Source organism: Eretmochelys imbricata, chromosome 4, assembly GCF_965152235.1.
Source record: "Eretmochelys imbricata isolate rEreImb1 chromosome 4, rEreImb1.hap1, whole genome shotgun sequence".
NCBI lineage: Eukaryota > Metazoa > Chordata > Testudines > Cheloniidae > Eretmochelys > Eretmochelys imbricata.
The window spans coordinates 18,202,199-18,227,499 of NC_135575.1; the positions used below are offsets into that span (position 1 = coordinate 18,202,199).

The 25,301-nt window shown below is 43.0% G+C and overlaps 1 protein-coding gene across 2 annotated transcripts in view; it reads left to right on the top strand.

Moving 5' to 3' along the window:
* Nucleotides 1–16,923, top strand: part of BMP2K (BMP2 inducible kinase) — a 105,888-nt gene extending 88,965 nt beyond the window's left edge. For both annotated transcript variants that reach the window (XM_077814925.1, XM_077814926.1), the window contains one exon: nt 11,871–16,923. In XM_077814925.1, the coding sequence (XP_077671051.1) occupies nt 11,871–13,321 (1,451 nt within the window). In that variant the 3' untranslated portion in view covers nt 13,322–16,923. The remainder of the gene's footprint in view (nt 1–11,870) is intronic.
* Nucleotides 16,924–25,301: the final 8,378 nt, after the last annotated feature.

Consider the following 25,301-nt stretch of genomic DNA (forward strand, 5'->3'; position numbering starts at 1 on the left):
ATTATTAGGATCTTCTTATATGATTAAAGATGTTCCACCTGCCTTGCATTTGAGTGAAGAACAATTGTCTCCTACAAGATGCAAACCTGATTAGAAGTGTAGCAATCTGAGCAGTACATTGCAAACAGATGTTACTGCATATTTCTTCAGCTTTTATAAATATATATTTGAAAATTTCATTGCAGCAGTTTACAGTTTGAGAAGATTACTTAAAAAAAATGAAATCTTCTGCTATGTTTATTTTAAAGTGCATTCTGACAACATTAAAATGTCATTAAATTAAAAAACTCTTTTTTTCCCCTTTGAGCATTTATTCTGATACATTTACAAATTTTGGTAAATGAAGTATAGTTTGACAGCTTCTACTTTTGGGGTTGAAAATAGTTTTACCGTTATTGATGGAGGAAAATTTCTATAATGTTTAAACTTATGTGAATTATTAACAGTACCGGGGCTTTGTATTTGGATATTTATTTTTACTTGTTTAAGGTTGAATGTAGTGCTCATTAATTTAACCAACTGTGACGCTGACCAAAGTCACCAAGAATGTTGTTGTTGATTTCAAGTGGGAGTATGCTCATTCCCTAAAAGCATGTTTGAGCTGTGCATAATCATAATGTGTGCAGGTACGTAGTGGAAGCTTCTTCAAGCAATGATGAATCCAGCGAAGTATAGCACTGTAATATACGCCTAGTATATTCTGGACTTGGGCTTTTTTTCAGCAAAGACTGTTAATCATACTTTTTTTGTGCTGTGACTTTGTACTGTAAACAAATAAGTAGGGTAAGATCCTCGCTCTTTTCTAAAATGCAAGGACATATGACCAGTGATGTCCCAACTATATAATATACATTAGCCATGCATTCATCACAGAACGGAGAAGAGGGAGAAACATCTGCAGTCAGGAACATCTGACATTCACTGTTTTCCTGTTTTGAGGCCCCTTTGAATTCTAATCATAGAGGCGTTATCAATAGCAAGTTTTTCTTACAACTTTTGCTCCCACTTACTGAAGATTTTAATTAGCTTATCCTTTATGCCTAGCCCATCTTTTTAAATGTTTTTGTATTTATTCAGGGTTTTTTTGGTTTCATTACAAAAATCTAGTAATTCAGTTCTTCTCTCCACATGAAGAAATCAGCAATGTTCCTGCATATTGTTGGGGACATGGGTGGAGGGTGAGGAGAAACAGAGGAGAGAACCCCGGGGGAATTTTGGGTGAGGAGGCGAGGAGAGAACCGTAGGAGTTTTGGCTTTTCCTGTTCAGAAGTAACATACGTTGTTTGAAAGACTGCCTTGGGCAATTCATTTTTATTGGTCCTCTGGGTCCAAATAATACGTTTCAAAGTGATCAAGAATGTATTCAGTATGTAAGGGAATTCCTTGAGGTGATCTCAAAATCAGTGGTTGCTTAAAAAGGATTTTCTCTTGATCTCAAAATCAGTGGTTGCTTAAAAAGGATTTTCTCTTGGACATGTGTCATTGTGTATTTTTGGTGTATATAAAAAGTAAAGAAAACTCTTTTTTCTGCGGAAACTGATGTAACCTTCTGATGGGCTTTCTCTTCCGTTTACCCCCAAAAGGGCCTGATTCTCCCCTTTCTTAAACTGGTTTAAATCTGGAGTAATTCCACTGAAGTCAATGGAGACCCCATTGTAAAACCAGTGTAAGTGAGAGGAAAACCAGGCTTACTATCTCTATAACTATATTATCTCAGCATATGATTTAGAAGTTGCAGAAGTTTAATACATCCATAATATATCAGATTTTCTTCAGCAAAGCTGAGGAAAATCATATGAAGCAAAATGTGAACCTCTTCAATGAAATTAGGGGGGGAGAAAGAGGGTTCCTGGGTTTGCTTTTGTATGATTCTAATAAGTATTTGACAGTTTCAGTAGGGACTATGTCAGGAAATTAATCTCAAGTTTTGAATAAAACACTGTTCTTCTTCCTCTAGGAAATAATTTTTCACAGTTTTACCTGCAGATAACAAAAAAGAAATCGAGATTTGCTATTAATAGAAGTGGAATGACTTTTGGCCTCTTATTGCTGAGTCATTAAACAAATATTCCAAATTAACCCCCATAAACTGGCATTGGTTGTATGCACTTACAAGTACCCTGGGGAGGGTGCAGGGAGGCAACTTATTTCTAGATCTAAACAAAAATCACCTGTGTATACAAACAAGGAAAACCTACTTCTGTGGCTTGTAAACAAAGTATGAGAAGTAAGCAGTTTAGGGCAGAAGTGTTACTTAAATGAAAGTTTGAAGTTATTCTAAGTCTAATAGTAACCAGAGATAATTTTTTAATTGATAATAGTCACATCTAGATAAGGAGCAAGGACAACCCAATCCTAAAGCTATGAAATAATTAACTGTCCTAGGGGAAAATATTTTGTAAATCTGATTATTCTAAAATTCCAGATGGAGTGGGTAATATTGAGGGTGGTTTTGTTAGGGATGAGAATTAACAGAACGTATCTCTCACCCACACTTCTTTGCAAGCTATGTCTTGTAAGCTTCAGATTTACATCCAAGACACCCAAACTTGATCTCACTGTTAGTTACTGTCAATAAATGGTAACAGAACGCTGACACAGAGCTGTGGTTAGAAAAGATCTTGCAAGTTTAAAGAAACAAATCCCCCACATAGTTTCTTGTTCTCTATTCTTGGGTTGTCCCCTATATTTAGGGGTTTTTTGGTCACCGATTTTAAACTGCAGCAGTTCACATTAAACCATGGCAGAGAGAGAACTAAGAATGAGTCGGCATGGCGGCTGCTTCATTAAAATCTTTTTATATGAGAGGTGGAAAGGGGAACAAGGGTCTTTCAAGTGCACTTCTGTGTAAAAGCTCTTTGAGTTGTAGTACAAGCTCAGGAGACAGAGCTTTGATTCTAATCCCCACACTTACAGGGTTGTGGTTTCAGAGTTTAAGTGGGCACTCCTGTATAGTATGTAGGGTAGGAACCATCAAACTAGAAAATGACTTGGCAGTCATCAGAAAATGAAAATCCTGCAACTGTCTTCAAAGTAAGCCTGTAGCCACAGAAATAATATATTTTGAATTATTTTTCTACTGGGTGAGTTATAAGTAGTGTGGATACCACTTGTTCAGAAACTGTGCTGCTCTTTTTTTTCAACCCCATAGCAACAGATATGATGCTTTTGTAACTGCATTGCAGTCACGAGCCAAAGTAGTAGGAAGTTCAAGTTTAAAGGACGTTATTTCTGTGCGTGATATGCTCTGGGGAGTGCAGTTACTCTGTTCTGTACTTTGAAACAATGTACAAAAATGGGTATCGAGAGTAAGTTTGTTTAGACATTTAAGTGGCCTAATTTTCAACAATACTGCGTGCTCAGTAGCTCCCACGGAAGTCGTGGGAGCTCATCAGTGCTCAGCGCTTTCAAGAACCAAGCCACTTGTTTAGGTACCTGCATATGGATTTAGGACTTTAAAGTTCGGTTCATGTTCTCGAAAACCTTGGATAGGGGATGGTCCAGTTGGTTAAAACTGCTATACTTTCTACTATATACAAGTAAGGGACACAATGAAAAACTATGGACTCTTAGAAATGTATAGGTCATTATTATTTTTGTGTAATCTACCTACTTCAGTGCTGATATAGCATAATCCAGGGGTCTCAAACACACAGCCCATGGAGTTATTTGCTGCAGCCTGCCAAGCTCCCCGCGCCCCCGCTCCCAAGTTATTTCCTGCGTCCGCCAAGCTCCCCTCCCCCCCAGCATGCTGTGTCCCCGCTCCTCTGCCTACCTCCAGGTGCTTCCCGCCGCCAAACATCTTAGCGCTTTCCAGGAGGGTGGGGGAGGAGCAGGGACCTGTGCACTCAGGGGAGGAGGCGGAGAAGAGGTGGGGATTTGGGGAAGGGGTTGGAATAGGGACAGGGAGGGGGGCAGAGTTGGGGTGGGGACTTTGGGGAAGAGGTTGGAATGGGGGCAGAGAAGGGGTGGGAAGAGGCGAGGCAGGGGCGGAGCCTCATGGAAGGGGTGGGGGCGGAGCAGCGGGGGGGAGGGGTGTCAGTGATGTGGCCCTCAGGTCAATGTACTAGTCCTCACGTGGCCCTCGTGGTGATTTGAGTTTGAGATCCCTGGCTTAATCTTTATTCTGAAATAGCCTGTCATATGTATATGATCTCTGTTCAATCGATTGATAGGTGGGAACAGTAAAAGACTTCAATCCTAATTCATCAGACACTTAGAATAAATAAGAAAGCACTCAGATAATACTAGTCCTAGCAATTTATTCTTCCTGTTCCATGCTCTGCCCCTATCCTTATTGCATCTCTGTGCAGATCTTTAGATCTATTTCTTCAGTGTTACGATTAGTGACATATGGATGCTAACAATGTGTAAGGACTCCATTGAACAATCCCAGACAAACACAACCCCTTTATCGACCTGATCGTGGAAACATGCCTGTGAGTACTGCTACTCATGTGACTAGTCCCATCAGCCTCAATAGGACTGCCTGTTCCTATGCCATTACAAGGAATGGAGGCACCAAAGCTGATTGGCAATGGAACAGTTAGTCATATACTGACTGTTTGCAGAGTGCTCTAAATATGAAAACTAAATATTATTTTATGTCAGCTATTAAGCTGTTCCCAAATCTCTCAAAGCTCTCTTGGCTTTATTATGGCTGAAAGAAAAACATTGATAAAGGCTATGGTGATAGTAAGAGGTGCTCGGGTGATCAGACCCAATAACAGCAAATGTTCATCCCAGTAAACAAACAAACAAAAAACCCACCTAACCACTTAATGTATAATTAAAATAAGACCTCTTTGCAGTAGACATAGCAAGCAAGCTCAAATTAAAAAATTATTTCCCAACTGATTTCTTCTCCCGTTCCTCCATTCTCAAGCCCCTTCCTCTACAGGAGTTGTTATCCATATATTGGAAAACTAGGCTTTCGGATGTTCATGTAGGTCAACAAAAGTGAAGTTGACTTAGTGTGCTAGGACGCTTAAACTGTATAGCGCAGATTCAGGACACTGATTATAATGTGCACAGGCTCAAGCCCCAAGTCTTTTATTACATGTGTTCTGTCATGGCAACGTTTCCCATTTAAAAAGTAAACACGCACCATTATATGGGTTAAATCTTGCCGCAGTACAGTAACTCCTCACTTAACGTTGTAGTTCTGTTCCTGAAAAATGCTACGTTAAATGAAACAATGTTAAGCAAATCCAGTTTCCCCATAAGAATTAATATGGGGGGGGGGGGGAAATTAGGTCAGCAAGTTGAGACAGCCGCTGCTGCCAGCAAGCTCCCTCTGTCCTGCTCTGTGGAGATGGGGTAAAGGAGTGAGGGGGACACCCTGACATTAGCACCTCTCTTCTCCCTCTCCTCCCCTCTACACAGCAAGCAGCAGGCTCCCGGGAGCAGCTCCAAGGCAGAGGGCAGGAGCAGCACATGGCAGTGGGGGGAGGGACAACTGAACTGCCCCGCAACTGATAGCCTGTTCGGCGGCTACCGCACAGGGAACTTAGGGGAGTGGGGATAAATAGGGGGCTGTCGGTCCACCCTGGTTCCAAGCCCCGACCAGCTAGCTCCTACGGGCTGCTCTTTCTGCAAACCGTGGACAAACAGGCAGCTGCCGAACAATGTTATAAGGCAACATTAAGCAACTTTAAACGAGCATGTTCTCTAATTGATCAGGAACGTAGGATGACGTCAAGTGAGGAGTCACTGTGTATGCTCCAGGGGGTCAAACACAGCCCTCACAGTTTCTCTTTGTCTTGCTAATGCAGTTTGGGGATGGTTCGTCTCCTAGTATCATCAGGGTGAGAGCATGAATATGAGACTAAAGACTAATATGTGATATTTAGATATTTTCAGTGTACCAAATTTTCAGTTCATCAGACAGAAATGGAACCATTTACCGGTTACAGGTGTTCAACTCTCTTCATACAGAAATAGTTGTGTAGGTATATACAAAAAAGCAGAATATACACTTACATTGGTACTAATATTTTAAAAACAAGTTTGTCTTTCTTGAACCTAATGTTGCTAATGTCTACCCTAAATCAGATAGATTTAGGTTATTTTCATTTTGCAAACTAATCACATTCATGTTAACAATTACAGAGTCTCAACAAATATTGGAAATGTCAGGATTTGGAAGACATGGGGTTATCAAGTCCAACATGAAGGCTATACCTTTGGGAAATCTAAAGTATCCAGTCAAATAATCCAGATTTTAATTTAACAGTAAACCAAATGTGTACTATTTAAACTAAGAACAGATAAGACGCAATTTAACACCAGAAGCAAACAAACAGTCCAAAGCTATAATCACCTGATGTTTCTGGTCATTTTGTTCTTAAATCCATATAAAAAACATACATTACTTCTAAATTCTTATTATGACTCTGGGCATGTTTTAGAGGTGAAAAAATGGTTACCAAAAACTATTGTTATACTTTTTTTCATAGAATACAACAAGATAGTCCAGTAAGCTTCTACTTCCTGCCAGAAATAGACCATTAACCATCAAAAGATAATATTGACCTTGCTTGGAGTGATAAAGTTGCATACTCCTTGAGTGGCAAAGGAATAAATCATAAGCCAACAGCAGAAGCTTTACCAGTTAGAAACCAATGAGTAGAGTGACAAACTTTTTACTCAGACTAACCAATTCATCCTTTAAGAAAAGAACAAAAAAACCATGCAAACTTGCCCTATACTGTGAACAATCTTCAGTTGCTTATATTCCAGGAGTGCTGATTTTTTTTATGAAGAGAGGGCCCAATCCTTTAGTCCTTACTCAAGCACAACTGTCATTAAAGTATATGTACATTTTGCTTAGCTGAGGACTTTCCAGGTCAAGTGGCGTACTACAGAGGTTGTTAGTTGCTTTAACAGTACATAGCTATTCTACCTATAACTTAAGTTGCGTGTTGACCGTGATGTAATGATTTATTCATTTATTTTTTGCATTCATGACTGTTGCATATGGGTATATTACTGAATCTTACTGTTTCAAACTGCCCCCAGTGGACAGTACAAATAGCTCCCCCAAGCACAACCCATCTCAATTGACCATAAATCAACTAGTAATTATCAGTTAGTCGAGCAAATGCTTGATCAAAAATATGTTTTGTTCCATGCTCTGAAGGTCGATAAAAGTGAGCTCTTGTGATACACCCAGAAGAAGTGGCTTCCATGCTAGGGGACTCTCCTGAAATTAACCAGCCTCAACTCCCTACACGAAAACACCATCGCACGGTCAGCAAAAGAGCTTCAACTGAGATGACGAGGCATAGGAAGGGGATGCTGTTCAAGTTTTACAGGACCCAAACCACATATGGCCTTATCAATTAAAAACTGAACTGGGAAGCAGTCCATGGAGCATAGATGTAATGTGGTTGGGCCAATTTTATTGGAATTGGAAAGAAGTGCTTAAATGTGTAGCTGGTTTCCCTCATCCACAAAACTACAGATTTCTACTGACAAAAGTGTTTATTCTCTTCAGTATTTTGTATACCTCTCATTCATTTTATGAACAGCCTTTGGAACACACAACTAAATGTTTTCTTGTCAGATGCAGTGACAAGAAGTAGAGATTTTGTCCTGTGTGTCTTTGAAGGAGGAGCAAGGGGATATACGGTAGAGTACACGTTGCTGCTTCTGGGAGCAGACATATAACTATACAGCCCTTGCTACTGGCTAGTGCCTACTGCTGACCATGCTCATGTCAACACTGTTAAACTCAGATCCAAAATCGTGCCCTTGACACTCCCAAAACTGAAGAGCTGCATCAGATCTTTTGCCTTTAGGCTGTTTTTCCCCTACTATGCTAGAATTGTATTTGTAAAAACAGTGCCTAGGGCTGGGGATTACAAATTTGTCCCATCTTTGAAATAGGTGACTGTATGTCAGTTGTAAGTAGTCTTTTTATACATTCAAAATATATTTCAATTTAAAAATAAACATGCCTTTTAAAGTCTTTTATATTAAATTTTAAAATGTGTTAAATGCTGTAAGAATGGAGTTACATGTGGGGGGAGTGTAGGTGAGAGAAAAGAGGTAATTGGCCCTTCCGTATTTTAAACTCTTCTGCCGACGAGTAATTTTGTTTCCATGCCACCCATCCCTCTCCCTTCCTACTGATTATGAAGCACTTCAGTGTAGCGGTGCTCTGTGGGTAGGTGTTAGCAGTTGCTTTTTTTACTATCTGGAGTGGAATACAGTAGTGGCCTACTTCCCTTTATTGCTCACGTTAGAAGAGACACTCATCCCCTCCTCCTTGCCCGTCAGTTTAATCAATGTAACCATCCCCCTCTTTCCAAATCCTTCCATTGGCTGCCTACCCACTATTGCATCCAACTTAAGCTTCTCATCAACTACCTTCAAAGCTCGCTGTAATTCTGGTCCTCCCTACTAATCTTTCCTTGTCAAGCTTTTCATTGCCCCTCATCCCTTCTACTCCACCCATGCTCTTACCTTTGTCCACTCATTTGTTAGCTTTTTGCACAAACCTCTCTGTGCGGTCTTCCATGTGACCTCTATGCTACATAGGAGCTCTCTGAACTCATCTGCAAACACTTGACCCCATCCACATTTAAGTCCCTCTGAAAGACGCATTTGTGTGATGCTGCGTATAATGATTCTAGTTCAGGGGGTCTCAACCTTTTTCTTTCTAACCACCTCCCCCAACAGGCTATAAAACTCCACAGCCCACCTGTGCCACAATAACTGTTATGCACACAAAAGCCAGGGCCAGCATTAGGGAGTAGCAATCAGGGCAGTTGCCCTGGGCCCCTCGCCGCGGGGGGATGTGCAAAGCTAAGTTGCTCAGGCTTCGGCTTCAGCCCCATGCGATGGGGCTTTGTCTTTCTGACCTGGGCCCCAGCGAGTCTAAGGCCAGTCCTGCTTGGTGGACCCCCTAAAATCAGCTCCTGGGCCCCAGGCCCCTGGTTGAGAAGCACTGCTCTAGTTAACTTGTATATAAACTACCTATTGTTCCCTTTCCTCAGTCTCAATTTGCTTGTCTGTCCTTAGATTTGAGGTCTTAGATCAGGGGCTATCCTGTTTCAGTGTTTGGAAAGCACCTGACTCATACTAGGCACTGCTGTAAGTAATTAATAAAGTCAAAAGTAAAGGCCAGTACAAGAGCTTTGCTTTCTATTTTCCCCTTTAGGACAGCAAAACCCAGTAGTAAAACAGCTGCTGCTAGGAGAGATTCAGTCCTTTTTTGTAGTTAAAAAGTGGGACTCTTTAAAGACAATCAGTGGTGTGCTTCAGTAAGAGTGAAGATCTGAGAAGTCAGGAAGTATAGCATTTTCAGTAAATAAATTGATTTACTTTGGTGTGATACTATAAACATGAGACCCGTATTCATGAAGCAATCTTCTGTGGGTGAAATGAAATGTATCTACAAAGGTATAAATATTCTCCATACTGTGTGTGTGAGTAAACTTTTCTGATGTCCTTTAAGATGAAAGGTGCCGTCTAAGACACCTGTAAGATATTAAAATATTAGTATAATTGAACTCTGAATTTTACAAAGGTCTCAAGGGACACGTGATACCTATGTAAAATCAGGGCTTCAGGTGACCCGTGTTCCCTCAGTTATAGGCTGGCTGAGTCAGCAGAAAAGGGTGCTGAAGTTCCACAAGGCTGAAGCTAAACTCCAATGGCACTCGTAATTTCTGCAACAGGGGAGCTCTGAAGTTCTGCTGGAGCAAATCTAACCCCCTGCAGGAGTAGGGCTCTGCTCGACCCCTGCAGGTGATTAAGAGCTCTGCATGGTTAACTGCACTCAGTAGCACATCAGATTAATAACAGATAACTTGAGTTTGAATATCTAGCTCTTGTATAGCACATTTCATCCATAGATCTCAAAGGGCTTTACAAAATACTGACCACCCGATCAATATCATTCCCATTTTACAGATGGTGAAACTGAGGCAGAGAGGTAAAGTGACTTTCCCAAGGCCACCCAGTAGGCCAGTGACAGAACCAGGAATAGAACCCAGCTCTGTTATATCACAGTCTGGTGCTTCATCCACTACGCAACTCTGCCTCACCCATAAAACTGGGGTTGCAGTGTAGAAAAAATCATTTAATGAAAGAGGTCATTTTGTGCTATTCAGATGGAACCTAAATAAAGATGAGCTGCCTTTTCTATTTTCCCTGCCCCCCCCCTTTTGTTTACAAGCTCTATAGACACTATGTTGGCCTCATAATTAACAAAAGTATTCCAAGTAATTAGACTTGAGACTCTACTACCTCAAGTACAACCTTATTCTGGAGTGGGGAGAATATTCTCTGATCTGTATCTGCAAACCTACAATCCTGCACCACTGAAACAGGACCCATCATCTCTGTTCCATAGAGATTGAAGAAAGATCCTTTAAGGTATCCCCTTTATGCTATTTCAGAAGACTTGATTTTGTATTTGTAGTTTTAGTCTTTCTAGTGCATCAGTGTTTTACCAAGAAAATGAACAGCCTGTAGGCAGTGTAAGACCCTGATTCAGCAAGGCACTTAAGCATGTGCTTAACATTAATTATGGACTTAAGTGCTTTGCTGAACAAGGGCCAAAGTATTGTTGTAGGTGAGAAATTAGAACATAGCTTTTAAAATGTGCTCCTAGGGAGGAGGGAAGAGACGTGACCTTTTAAAATAAAGCAACAGACCGGTGTTTCATAACAGCTACGTCCTTTTATAAATATAAGTGGTACTGCTCAAACATCTGTTTTTGCTGGCTTTTTCATAGGGAATTTGCATACGCTTATACATATGCTGATGCAGAGACACCGCCAGGTTGGCACATTCACCAATAGTTCACCCTGCACGTGGTGCTGTATAAAAAATACTTCTGGGACCGTATTGCAGCCATGTGGCTTGCTGGTGTGCTGAATTCCCCCACCTCCTCTTCACCTGTGTATTTCTTCACACACAGCCTTCTTACTCGGACTATGTGCAGGAAAAAGTGAATTTCACCCTTTGAGAGCTCATGCAACAACAGTAATCAGCACGATTATTACTGCCATTATATATTGTTCTATGATACACTTTCCATTCTTTGCACTGTATTTTTTTGCAATTTGGTTTCACAGTCAGGGCATAGCTAAGTTGTCCACTGATGTATGATGCTGCAGTAGTGTATCAATATAAAAAAATCAATATTGCTACCCAGACCGGTACCTATGCAGCTGTACAGTGCACACAGCCAAGTAAGGCGGTGTCCACATTTGTCTTCCAAAAATAAAGAAGCGTCTTCAAATTCAAATGCTGTCATACAACTGTATTGCTCTCTGATTTGTGATTGGTAGTTTGTTACATGGTGTACAGAAACTGCACAAATTAGATCCAGTGTGACTAGCTCACACTGGTAGATTTTTTTTCCCCCCCATTAGTTGAGCTATAAGATTTTTCAGACTAGTTTTTCAAAAGATCAGGACCCCACCGGCTCCCACTTAGGCATCTTAAAGAAATGGAAAGATTTTCAAAGCGCTCAGCACCCAGCAGTTCCCATCGTTTTCAGGGTAGGAGCTGCATTGTGCACATCTGAACAGCTGGCCGTACTTGTTTCTATTATCTTTTGAAGATTGATACCAAGAGCTGTCAAAGGAGAGAAAATGTTGTTCTCACAGGCCAGGTGTATTAGAAGTAACCGAAGGGCACAAAGGTCTGACAGTTTACCTATTTCATTAACATCAGATCAAAAGTTGACACTCTATATGGACCTTCAATCTCTTTTCTGTGAATAACTGCAAAAGAGGCACATCTGAATGCACCTGCACCCTTCTACATGTCTATGTGGTATATGTGAATAAGAGCTGTTGGTTGTAAAAATGAATGTAAAGTTATGTTTTATATTTTCTTTGGCCCTGCAGGTTCTCCGGGAAAGGCAATTGACAATTCAGCCAGCAGTCAAGAAAATAATTTAGGGAGCCCAAACAAGGCTGAAAAATCAAGTCAAGCCTCTCGAGAGCACCATTCAGGAAGAAAAACGGCAGGGGGACAAGTGCAGAAAGGAAGCGATGAGTCAGAGAGTGACTTTGAATCTGATCCTCCTTCTCCCAAGAGCAGTGAGGAAGATGAAGAGCAGGAGGATGAAGATGTCTTACAGGGGGAGCATGGAGACTTTAATGATGACAATGATACAGAACCTGAGAACTTAGGCCATCGGCCTCTCCTTATGGACTCTGAAGATGAGGCGGAGGAAGAGGAAGAAGAAAAGCAGAGTTCTGATTCCGATTCTGATCACACCAAGGGAAAGCCCATGGAAGGGATCCCTTGTGGTAGATACAGAGAGGTGGGTGGCAGTCGTGAAGACAAAGAACCTAATGTAGCACTCTCTTCCTTGCCTGAGTTACCAAGTACTGTGGCCAAGGTGAGCCCTGGCCAAGAATTTGATGTGTTTGGGGCTGTCCCCTTCTTTGCTCTTCAGACTCAGCAACCTCAGCCAAGAGAAGAGAGTGACACAGATTTCTCTCCTCAGCCTGCTTTTCTCAGCCTGAGGCAAGAGCAGGATGACTTTGATGTCTTCACCAAAGCCCCATTCAGCAAGAAGGTGGCCCAGCCAGATGGCCCGGTTGTAGGAGCTGAGACCCAAATCTCCCCTACTTCTCCCCGAAGTGTGGATATTTTTGGCTGCACCCCTTTCCAGCCTCTTCCCACCCCAAAGAGCAGTGAAAGCAGAGAGGACCTCTTTGGTCTTGTCCCCTTTGAGGAGATTACAGGGAGCCAGCAGCAACAGAAGGTGAAGCAGCAGCGGAACCTGCAGAAACTCTCCTCCCGGCAAAGACGCATGAAACAGGAGGTGCCCAAAAGCAATGGGAAGCGCCACCATGGCACCCCAACCAGCACCAAGAAGGCTTTGAAACCCAGCTACCGCACCCCAGAGAGAGCCCGCAGGCACAAAAAAACTGGCCGCAGGGACTCCCAAAGCAGCAACGAATTCCTAACCATCTCAGACTCCAAGGAAAACATAAGTGTTGCATTGACTGACAGCAAAGATCGAGGCAACCCTTTGCAAGCGGACGAGAATCTGCTGGACCCCTTTGGAGCCAAACCTTTCCACCCACCAGACTTGATGCGGAACCCACAACATCAAGGACTGGGTGACAACCGTGGGGACCATAATATAGTAGTGCCTGGTAGACCTAGACAGAGCTCCCTGCATGGGGCCGTTCACAGTGGTGATGGGCTAAAAACAGATGACTTCGGTGCAGTGCCTTTCACAGAACTGGTTGTGCAGAGTGTAACACCACAGCAGGCCCAGCAGCAACAGGCATTAGAGTTAGATCCATTTGGGGCAGCTCCATTTCCTTCCAAACAGTAAAGGCTTCCACCAGATTATTTCTCGTTCTCCGCACTATTTAACTTTGTTTTTAAATAGTGTAATAATCCATCTGGTTGAATTGACAGGAAACTGATTTTTCGTACAGTTTATTCAGCCTCGGTACTGCATGCCCAGCTCTCCCCAAAAATTTAAAATCATGTGTTTTTGTATCATACAAAACACCCAGAAAAAGGAGGAAGCATTTCAATAGGACAGCACATTTCCAGAGGAATCAGACGTGAGCTCTTATTTCAGCCACTGACTTTGTAGCCATGAAATATACTGTTCTGCACTTTTGCATGGCCTTTCCACTCATAGGCAGTGCCAGGGGAAAAACCAGGGAAGAAGGTCTGCCATGATGCATCCAGTAAGTCTGATGGAATGGAATCCTTCCATGATACAAACCTTTGACTCCCTCTGAGACCTGAGATAATACGTATCTGCTGGTATCCAGGATCTGTTGGAAATTTTTCAGTCTCCACCTTCTAAATGAAAGCTCTTTTCTAATCCTAACCAAGACACCTACTCAAAGGATTGTGTGTCTCAAGATTGTGGAGTGTGGTGGTGGCTTGAGAACTGGTGCACAAGTAGAGGTGAAAGGCAATTTTTGTGTGCCTGAGCATAAATGTTTTTACAGTAAGTGCCATTAATGTAAAATAGCAAAATGAAAGTCTCGAGTTAAAACTAAAGATATAGAGAATATATTGGTTTGCTAGATAAAATCCTGGGTAACAAAGTAGCAGGGATACAGCCAGCGTTTGCAGCACTTTGAAGACTACACAGTACACTTGACAAGAGGGGCTGATTTACCTGGGTCCCATGTCTAGCACAGCAGGAGTATATCAGATCATCAGTACAATGGGCAGCAAGTGCAAACACGTAAAGATTACAGAGTGGCTTTATTCAATTATTAATTAGGGTGTGCATCTGCAAATACCACTACTTTCTCGTGGATTTTTATTCCAAACAAAATCTGTGTATACCTTAGAAACTGGTTTTAAACAACAACTATGAAATTGTCGCATAATATTCTTTTCAGTCCTGACAACTCTGTTATTGTAATTAGTCTGATTTATAAGAGTTTCTGCTAAATGCACTGAGCTATGAAGAAGCTATACCGTGAAACCACAGTTTCAGAAGAGAAGCAGTAAGCAGCAGGTAGCTTGTAGATGCTGATTACTATTCTGTCAGTAAACTGCATTTCACACCACAAGGCCTTACAGACAGGACCCACTTCCTGCTACAAAGTACCTCTAAGCCAATAGGTGCACATGAGATTGCTAAAAACGTATACTACACAGTATGTCATGATGGGCTGGTGATGCTAATTCACTTGGTGAATACATGATTTAGCTGTTCTGTTACAAAAGAATATACTAGCTATATATGGGCCTGAATCTCCACTGTCTTGTGCCTTGTGTCTAGTCACTTACACCTATTGCAAAGTGAACAGAAATCACCGGTGGTATTTGACACCCATTTCACACTCATTTTTCACAGGTGTAAATGACTAGACACAAGATGGAAGGAATCGGGTCTTCTGTGTTTATTTCAACATGGTATATCTTCCTCTGAATGTTGACATTTTGCACAAAAAGCCCATTTTAAATTAGTTGAGACAAATCAATGGATAAATGAATTGTATATAAAGATGCAGTGAGTGTTCCCTTCCTACCCACCTGTCCACGCCCCCCCCCCCACACATTGTGGATTAGCTAAACATCTAGATTAACACATTTCTTCTGAAAGTCTTATTAATAAGACACATACAATTAGGTGCAGACTCCTCCATAGATTTTTTCCAGAGGAGTCTGGCTCTTTTCACGCACAAAAAGAAAAAGGGGACTTAACTTAAAACAAATGGCTGCTCTCCTTTGATAGCTTTATTCCATTTTATTTGACTGCTTTTTTGGATTGACTAAAAACCATCTGTAGCTAAAGTATTCATGTCTCTGGTCTTAGGCATGAGAAATAAGAGCTGCATACATGGGTCTTTATCTCTTCCTCTCTTTTTCCTTTATTCTGACAAAACAGATGAAATTCAAATACAAAGTCTTGCTGAGTTAGGGGTGTCCTCGTGCTAAAATGTTTAGCTTTGGGAAAGACAGTTAAAAATGGGTAACCTCTATCTATCTGCATCTGAATATTCCAGTTCTTTTAGGCTCTATCCCTGTTATTCTTTCCTATTCTTGTGCCAGGAAGCAAATGTCGAGCCTGCTTTTTTTTCTGGCTCTCAGATTAACACTGATTTACAAAAAACCCACCAAACTGCTTTTATTGAAATTTTACGCACCTACCTAATTAGTTCTTGGAAGATGTTAATTCCAAAAGTGAACAGATGATCAGAAAACTCATGGGGGTAAATCGTGTAATGTGGACTCAGAAATTATAGTAAATCATGTCTAGAACACTCTGGTCATTGCTTTCATTTGTGTAGAATGATCTTAACTACCTGCAAAACATTTGTCTTAAATTAGATAATTCATTTTTTAGTCTTAGATCTTATCTCACACACAGGAATTATACCTCTGAATTTAACAGTCTGCACAAAGGGATTCTTGACTCTGCTCTATGAAGTGAAAGGGAGTTTGCCTTTGACTTCAATGGGGGGAACATTGGGGCCCCAAAAAGGTTATGTACTAAGATAACTCTTTCCTGGATTATCAGTTAAAATGAGCATAGAAGGCAGATCACTGTCATCCCAATTGGATTTCTTTTCTAAGGCTTTTATTCTGAAACATGTTTAAGTTGGAGAATGTTTTAAATGTTTTCGTCTTTCTTTTCTCGCAGCAGAAGGAAGGTATATGTTAGATTAAATGAGACTCAGTAATGAAGTCTCATTTAAGGGAAACAAAAATACTGTAAAACCAAGTAATTCCAAAATTCTCTGGCCTTTCATTATTATGGCCTTTCCTTCCTAATGGCCTTAATATACCTTGATTTAAGTACTCTATTTATTTAGCAGATCCTTTTCAGAAATGACTTATTTTTAACATGTTTCTGTAGTGACAATGATTTTTTGGTGGCGGTGGTTAAGAGAGACAATATTTGCATGCCTTACAAACCTGGCTTTGCCTGGTTGGCTGTGCAGTAGACTTGGCCTGTGGAGATACTGACCTTGAGTTTAATTTCCATTAAGATCTGTTAATGGAACCAAAGTAACTGATGTCACTGGGGAAAACAGTATACCTTTGCCTGTACTGTGTATGTGTGTGTATGCATGTATATATTTTAAAAAGGATTATTATATCATGACCAAATACTGGAAAAAACATACTATGATAAGTACCATGATGCTGTATAAGACAATGATAGAAAGGTAGGGAATTGTCACGTTTTTTTTGGTTACCCAACAGGGAGTATCGTTTTAGGGTTTGATCCTTCCCTCTGGAACAGGGATCGGCAACCTTTGGCTTGCGGCCCGCCAGGGTGAGCCCCCTGGCGGCCCTTGCCGGTTTGTTTACCTGCCGCGTCTGCAGGTTTGGCCGATTGCAGCTCCCACTGGCCGCAGTTCGCTGTGCCCGGCCAATGGGGGCTGCGGGAAGCGGCGCGGGCCGAGGGATGTGCTGGCTGCCGTGTCCCGCAGCCCCCATTGGCCTGGAGCGGCGAACTGCGGCCAGTGGGAGCTGTGATCAGCCGAACCTGCGGATGCGGCAGGTAAACAAACTGGCCCGGGCTGCCAGGGGGCTTACCCTGGTGGGCTGCGGGCCAAAGATTGCCGATCCCTGCTCTAGAATATAAAAGGCAGCAGGGGAGATCTTCACAAATCAACTACTTTCAAACTGCAGTAGATCCAAGCAGATTAGGGAACGTAGTGCCATGATAGCAGTCCACACAGTCCATCAGTGGACAGCACGCTAGCATGATGTAGATTTACACCCCAGCTGGCAATGCACTAGTTGTTCGTCTTAACAAGTGTTGAGTGGATTTTCTAAGATTGCACATCTTGTCAGAAGGTACTAATAAGCCCGTCATGGCTAAGGGCAAGAGTCACTGAAAATAAGTCTAGCTTCTCTGCAGACCCCAAAGCATCAGATTTGGGAGATCTGCATTGCTTTTTACTAGCTTGCACAATACAAGAGCTGGACCTAGTTTAGTGTGTCCCACACTTATGGAAATACCTTTTAACATGTTCCAGCTAGTCAGATGAGATACCCACTGTGAAAATAAATGGATACTTTGACTACTGTGAGAATAACAAATAGAGTTTATCTGGAGGTTTTTATACTATACGGTGTGTTTTTATATATATAAATATACACATGCACTCACACATTACATGTCTCTTGGAGTTAGTGATTTTTTTTTTTTAAGTATCATTGCAGCCACAATCATTTTCATGTGACTGGAAAAGAGAATATGAACATAAGCCATTAAAAATGCCAGGAAGACATGAGAAAAATGCCAGGGGGTGGGTGCCCAGTTATTTTTCTATAGTACTTCTTTCAAAAGGAAAATCAAATAATTGTGTGTGTACCAAGTTTATTTGTGTGACTAGGGCATCCTCTAATAGTAAACAGCATACAAGCTATTTTTAAATTGCTGGTATACAGCTTTAAGTGCACTTTCCTGAATTACACTTCCATTTCTTGTTAGACTTGAAGTTTCTAAAGCTTTTTTGTGTACCACTAAACAGAGATCTTTAATTTTTCTGTGAAATTGATGTACATCATAAAATACTTGCGATTGTTATTAAAAAAATAATCAAATGTGATAGTGATTTTGCAGACCTCCTTAAACAACTAATTGTGTAATATCATATTCCTGATGAGCTGCTGTTAACGTTATCCATTTAATCACTAATTGAGTTTTACGGCATTTTACCTTTTCACTGCTACAGACTTGATTTTGGTCCCTAGTTCATTTTGTTTGAAATATTTTTTTTCTTATTGTTTATTATATCTGCTGCCTAATAATCTGCTTTCTCTTAAAGCAGTAAATCCCAGTGGATTACACATTCTTTTATAATTCCATGAATGCAACATATTTACTTGACTCCGTCCTGCAGAAGATTTTCATATGTGAACATTCAGATTCTTAATAGGGAAGCCAAATGTTTGCAATTTCCATTACTGGCTAGAATTCTAAATACTGTCTATATGCTTACTATACAGATTCTGCCCTGCAATTGATTTTCTAACCATTTCTTAGGATAAAACTACTCTGGGCCAACCTACTAAAACCCCAGAGCAGACTGGGGTAAGAGTAGGGCTTTATTGAAGACTAATGACAATGTTAATGTTACCCCTATTCAAACCAAATGTAAAAGTAAAGTGAAACGGGAAGAAACCAATATTAGTAATTGGTGGTGAGTACCCCATATTAGTGGTGATTTGGCTGTGTGTGTTCTGTCCTTCAGTCACCATCATTTGATTCAGAGACTTACTACCCGCCAGATCAGTGGGCAGCGATCAATCCAGCGGCGGTCAATTCATTGCATCTAGTCTAGATGCGATAAATCGACCCCCTGAGAGCTCTCCCGTCGACTCCTGTACTCCACCACCGCGAGAGGCGCAGGTGGAGTCAATGGGGGAGCGGCAGCAGTCGACTCACCGCAGTGAAGACACCGCGGTGAGTAGGTCTAAGTACGTTGATTTCAGCTATGTTAGTCACATAGCTGAAGTTGTGTAACTTAGATTGATCCCCCGCCAGTGTAGACCCGGCTAGAGTCTCAAAAATGATGTACATCTATAAAAGAAGCTTTGTTAAATAGGCGGCTAATGAGATTTTTTTTCATCTGTAGGTCCCTTTTCAAATCCAGCTCAGTTTGCCTTTGAGTGAAAGTTACCAACAGCTGGTTGGCTGGTTATGGTCTTACGTTAAACACTTGGCACCTTCTTTAGCAGTCTCAGGACAGGACCCAGTGATTGAATAGGCACAGAAAATCTCTCATTCTTCTTAGGTGGTTGTTACAGGTTGACTCTCCCTTTAAGGGGGGTGAAACCCAGCCACACATGGGCCAGCTGAGCTCCCCCTTCGCCCCATGATATTGATCAGCTGCAGTTTTAGATGGGTTCATTAATAGGCTCAGCTGGGTGGATTGCACATAAGGAGGGTGTGCTTCTTGAGTGGATTGAGGTCAAGTTCCCAGGAGAAGCAGCAGACAGCAAAGGGAGCTAAGAGAGGCCGGTTGTCTGGCTGGCTCCTCTGGGGGGACTGGAACTAAGCTAGGGCGGACTCAAAGCAGGAGGGGTGTGGCTGGTGGGAAGCAGTGGGTACTCGTTGTGTGTTGGCTAAATGTGGACTCTGAGGGGAAGAAACCTGAGAGCCAGCTTTCTGGGAGAAGGGTGAAGGGCTGAGCACTGAGCCCAGGAGGGGCCAGGAAACTCTTGGTTTATGTCAGGTGTGAAGAATGTTTTGCTGGACTCTCTGTTTATAGGTCCAGAAAGGGACAGAAGGGAGTCTGATTTGGCCGGAAGGAAATGGGGTGCGGTTGTTGCAAAATCAGGTCTTGCTGGAAGGGGATGTTGAGAATTATTACAGTGGTCTTTTTAGTTAAAGATGTAAGCATTTTGGTCAGACTTTTGGGGGGAATGTGGTGGGAGGGAGAGAGCTTACTCTGATGCCTCTGCTACAGCTAATTACAATATTTAAATCTCCAGGACTATCCGTCTGACATCTTTTGCAAGTGCTGAAATCCACATGCACACAAACACACAGCCCGGGTATGCAACATACGGGGAGATAGCATAATTACTGTTAAAGTTCCTTAGGATTCCCGACAGAATCAAGTAGAGGAATATATGTGAGCAATTTTTCTGCTCTAGCCCAAAACCCACTCCTTTTCATACGCAATATCTTGAAGTAGGCTACACTTACAGCAAGATTACTTGGTAACAACACTACTATGGGAATTTCACTTTTATGGTCTCTACTAAGCCTATGGTAGTTTGATTTCCTGTAACAATGCATCCAAGAAGAGGAGAAAATGATGCCCCTGTTGTTCTAACATGAACCGTGCTTAGCAGAGAAGGAGGGAATGTATCATTGAGGAAGGTAAGAGAAGCATCACAGGTGAACTCCCTTTACTTGTGCTGACCTGGTTTAATTCAGGTTGGGACATGGGCCAGGCCCTCCTGTGTCTGGGATTAAGCACAATGTATGTACCTGTGCCCTTTGCAGTGACTAGGACCTTGTATTGGAAGTGATCCCTGTCCAACACAAACCTGTAACCCAAAGTCTCCTGCAATTACTTCATCTTGAAATATGACCAAGATCCATCTGTTTGACTGACCCAAACCGCTCCTGCAAAGGGAGGGAATTAATATTGGTAGCTAAAGAAACCATGCAGTGTTTCTTAGAATTTCATCAAGTTTCTTCAGATCAAGAGGGAGCTGAAGGTTTTCCTCCTTCTAGGAATGAAAAAACTGCTAAGGATTAGCCCCCTGACCTTGGACCGCATTTAGATAGGGAGTACTTGTGGCACCTTAGAGACTAACATTTATTTGAGCATAAGCTTTCGTGAGCTACAGCTCACTTCATTGGATGCATTCAGTGGAAAATACAGTGGGGAGATTTATATACATAGAGAACATGAAACAATGGGTGTTACCATACACACTGTAACAAGAGTGATCACTTAAGATGAGCTATTACCAGCAGGGGAGCGGGGGGAGGGGGGAACTTTTGTAGTGATAATCAAGGTGGGCCATTTCCAGCAGTTGACAAGAACATCTGAGGAACAGTGCGGGGTGGGGGGGAATAAACATGGGGAAATAGTTTTACTTTGTGTAATGACCCATCCACTCCCAGTCTATATTCAAGCCTAAGTTAATTGTATCCAGTTTGCAAATTAATTCCAATTCAGCAGTCTCTCAGAGTCTGTTTTTGAAGTTTTTTTGTTGAAGAATTGCCACTTGTAGGTCTGTAATCGAGTGACCAAAGAGATTGAAGTGTTCTCTGACTGGTTTTTGAATGTTATAATTCTTGACATCTGATTTGTATCGATTTATTCTTTTACGTAGAGACTGTCCAGTTTGGCCAATGTACATGGCAGAGGGGCATTGCTGGCACATGATGGCATGTAGCACATTGGTAGATGTGCAGGTGAACAAGCCTCTGATAGTGTGGCTGATGTGATTAGGCCCTGTGATAGTGTGCAACTTCATGTAACAGTGAAATGGGGATTCTTTAAAATTGCACAAGCGAGACTTTTTCAGTTTCTAACAACCATGTGTTAGTAATAAAGATTGCCGTGGCCTCTGAGCCACAGGGGAAAACCTCTCTCTAAAGAGAGCTCTCTAAGGCCCACTATTAGCATTACCCTGTAGATGGAGACTTGAGAGGAAGTTCACAGCTTGAAGAGGTCCTCTGAATGTGGTGATGGGTCTTGAAAGATGAATGTTGGTGTCCATCTGAATTAAATGCACCTCACAGCTAAGATGGTTGGGCCCAAAGCTCTAACTGCAGGTTCTTAAAGCATTTTTAACATCTGTGACAGAGCACCATTATCAATACCTTAAGGAGGACAGGCAAATTAATTCTGACAAAATTTCTTGGGAGGGACCCAAAAATCCAGGAACTCAAAAGCAGCATGAATCGCCATAGTTTAGGCTTTAGCATTTGAGAAGCACTGGAGTGCAAGTGTAACCCACGCACCTTCTGGGTGTGGTGGTGAGTCCCATCTAGCGGCACCGAGACCACTTAGTGAGCAAGAGAGATTAATGAGTTTGCTCTACAGCCTTAGCTACCAGCCAGGTGGCTTTTAGCTCATGCGGTAGAGGCTCATGCACTAAGCTCCAGAGGTCCCTGGTTTATCCTGCCCACCGACAACCAGGGTCTGTCGGTGTTACACAAGCTCAGTGAAATTGGATAAGTTCATAGAGGATAGGTCCATCTATGGTCAGGAAGGTAACCCCATGCTCTGGGTGTCCCTAGCACCTCTGATTGCCAGAAGCAGGGAATGGACAACAGAGGACGGAGCACTTGATGATCGCCTTCTCTGCTCACTCCCTCTGAAGAACCTGGCATTGGCCACTGTCAGATGACAGGATATTGGGCTACATGGACCATTGGTCTGACCCGGTAGGGCCATTCTTGTTATTCTTTCTGCGGCCTAGGGTCTCACAATTCTGGCCGTGTGGGCTGCTCTAATTTCGTTGCAGCCTCACAGAGGCAGATCATTTGGCTCCCAGGCTCTGGCTGTGCCCGTTCTGTTACAACTTGCCACCAGATTCTCTGCCTCTGTGGCAGCACACCATGGCAGTTTCTGTTGCTCCTGCCCTTATTTAGCAATTTGAGCTGTTTCTGGGCAGCTTTTGGGCAGTAAGGAGCGGGTGTTCTCCTCCTCCTCCCTCAGTTGGTTAACCCCTTAGGGGTTTAACCCTTTCTGAGCCTCCACTGCAGCATCTCCCTGCTAGCTCCTCTGTCACTTGCAAGCATGGAAGAGCACCCAAGGAAGCACAGGGTTAAGTCCAAGCAGTGCTCTATTTTGAGGCAGCCTTCCCAGGCTTGGCAGTGGATGAATTGTGCCCAGCCTGCACCTAGCCTTCCGTCCCGAACACTGTTAGATCCTAGGGCTACAAGTCAGACAGGTGGCATCCCCTAGCCACCACCACAGCCACAACTCCAGCTGGGGAAAATGGACCAGGAACCACAGTGCAGAGCAGGGAGAGGCTCTGAAAGTGAAGACCCTGACCACTCGACTCGGGTAAGTCCCAGGAGACCTCTGCAGAACAGAGAGGGGAAGCACGCAGGGCCACAAATCCTCTCCTCTCTCAAACCTTAACCTGAGCACCCTGAGGAAAGAAGCAGGGCTTCTAATCAGCCCTCCTCCTTCCCGAGCTGCCTAGGAGGGCTCTGACAAGGAGGGGGAAGGAGACCCAGTGGAGAGGTTTCAGAGACAGACCTCTCTGGAGGGCTCCAGGCCCTTAGGAAGGCAATACACAAAAGGCCTCACCAAAGCCACCATAGAGCTTCTACACTCCCAAAGTGCACAAAAAGTTAAAAACAAAAAACAAAAAATCAGAAGGGGTGGGGGTGGAGGAGAAAAGCACATAATATCTCGGAGACAAGTCCTCTGCCTCCCCCTCCTCCACTGAGGCAGGTGAGCTCTCTGGCTTTGAAGCCAAACAAGGGATAATGGGGGGAGGGAGGGGGTAATGCAGCAAAGGTGGGTTTTCTTTCCCCCCTTTGAGAAATTTCAAGCTGAACAAGGTTGTTTCCATGATTTGAATCCAACCTGAGCAGGCTTCTGAGAGTAAGCCTCAGAGTAAATTTCTCCGCTCACTCCTCCCCTGAGGGGCCGATACTCCTTCAAGGAAGTGATTAGGGGTGAATGGAACACTCCTGACAAAGGCAAGTGCATTAACTAGAGCAACCTCAGCCTCTTAAAACATTCAAGAACCAGAGGGCTCCATTGCTGAGACACTGCTGTAGTGTCCCTCGCCAGCTATGGTTGTTCCCTCAGAGGGAAAGTTCTATCCTAAGGACCCCACGGATAGAAAGATGGAGGCCACCTACAAAAAGGACTTTAAAGCCTCCTCCATTGCCCTCAGAGCATCGCTGACAGACACCTGCTTTGCAGGAGCATCTCTCGCCTGGCTGGAAGTTCTCAAAGTTCACAAGGACAGAGATCACCCTGACTTTGGTTCCATTTTAAAGAAAGCCCTCCCTAGCAAGAGTATTTGTAAGTGATGCCTCCGGCGATGCAGTGAGGTTCTCAGGCCAAGCCATGGCTTCCAGCTCACTAGCCAGGCACCACTTATGGAACCATTCCTGGAAGGAGGACAGAGCAGATTCTGTTCTTGACCAAGTTTACAGGTTCCCTCCTTTTGGAGAAAAGCTGGAGAAGGTGATGACTGGCTGCAGCAAAATCCAGACCGTCTTTTCCTGCCTCACTAAGTGCCCCCAGGAGAGAGTACAGACCAGCTTTCAGACAACGGCGCTCCTTTTGCGCCTCATCCTCACAGAGGTGACAACAGATTCTACAAGGGAAAACAGTGGAATCGAGATCTGGGGGGAAAGTCACGAGGGACCAAAATCCACTTAATGACAAAGATCACATAGGTCTCTGCCTAGAACTGATGGTAAAGGGCAGAATTTCCCATTTCCTAGAGGAATGGTTTTCAGAAATAGCCAGGGATACTCTCTCAAGCTGAGGGCTCCATCCCATCCATTCTTCATCCACTCATCTAGTTCCAGCAACCCCATAAAGTGCAATCTGATCTGGAACAAAAATCTCACCTTCTGGATACGGAAGAGATAGTGTTTCCTCAGAAGAAAGGTTCTCTGGGTTCTATTCCATCTTTTTCATTGTGCAGAAACACATGGGGAATGTCTGTCATTTATTACCTCAAAAGACTCAAGTGGATGAAGAAAACTAAGTTTCGGATAGAGACCCTGGCTTCTCTAGCATCATCCCTGTCAGGGGGAAAGGGGTCAACAGGAGGGGAAGGGGGAGAAGGATGGGGATTTCTTGAATTCAGTAGACGTAGCGGACTGTGCCACCACAGAGTTCTGAGAGTTACTCATGGCAAGAACCAATATTGGTACCAAACACTACTTCCTCGAGGAGTGTCCCTGTGGGTGCTGCACGTTAGGTGTCTTGACACCCTGTGCTTGTAATCAGAGATTTGTGGCAGCAGTGCCCGGCTGGGCCGTGCACGCAAAGCAGCTGACTCACGTGGCACCGAGTGGCTACATGGCAGTGCACAGCCAACCGTCTGCCGCCGTTGGCTTGAGTGGGAGCAATCAGCAGTGTCCTCTCTGACTTCAGATAAAATTTATGGTAGATCATTCAGAGTGGTAGCATTAGCTTAGTTGTAGTTAGCTTCCCTGTCCCTTTGCCGTACTCTCATTTCTTTAATAAAAAAAAAATTCCATTTTTTCCTCCCCTGTCTCTCCGGCAGGTGTACAGCCTTAGTCTCAAACAGGGTTTACCCCTGTTTTTTCTCTAAGATACCGATGCTCTCTCAGGGCCGGCTCACCTGGTTGTAAACAATGCCTGACTTGCAGACTCTCCATACACCGCTCAAGGTGT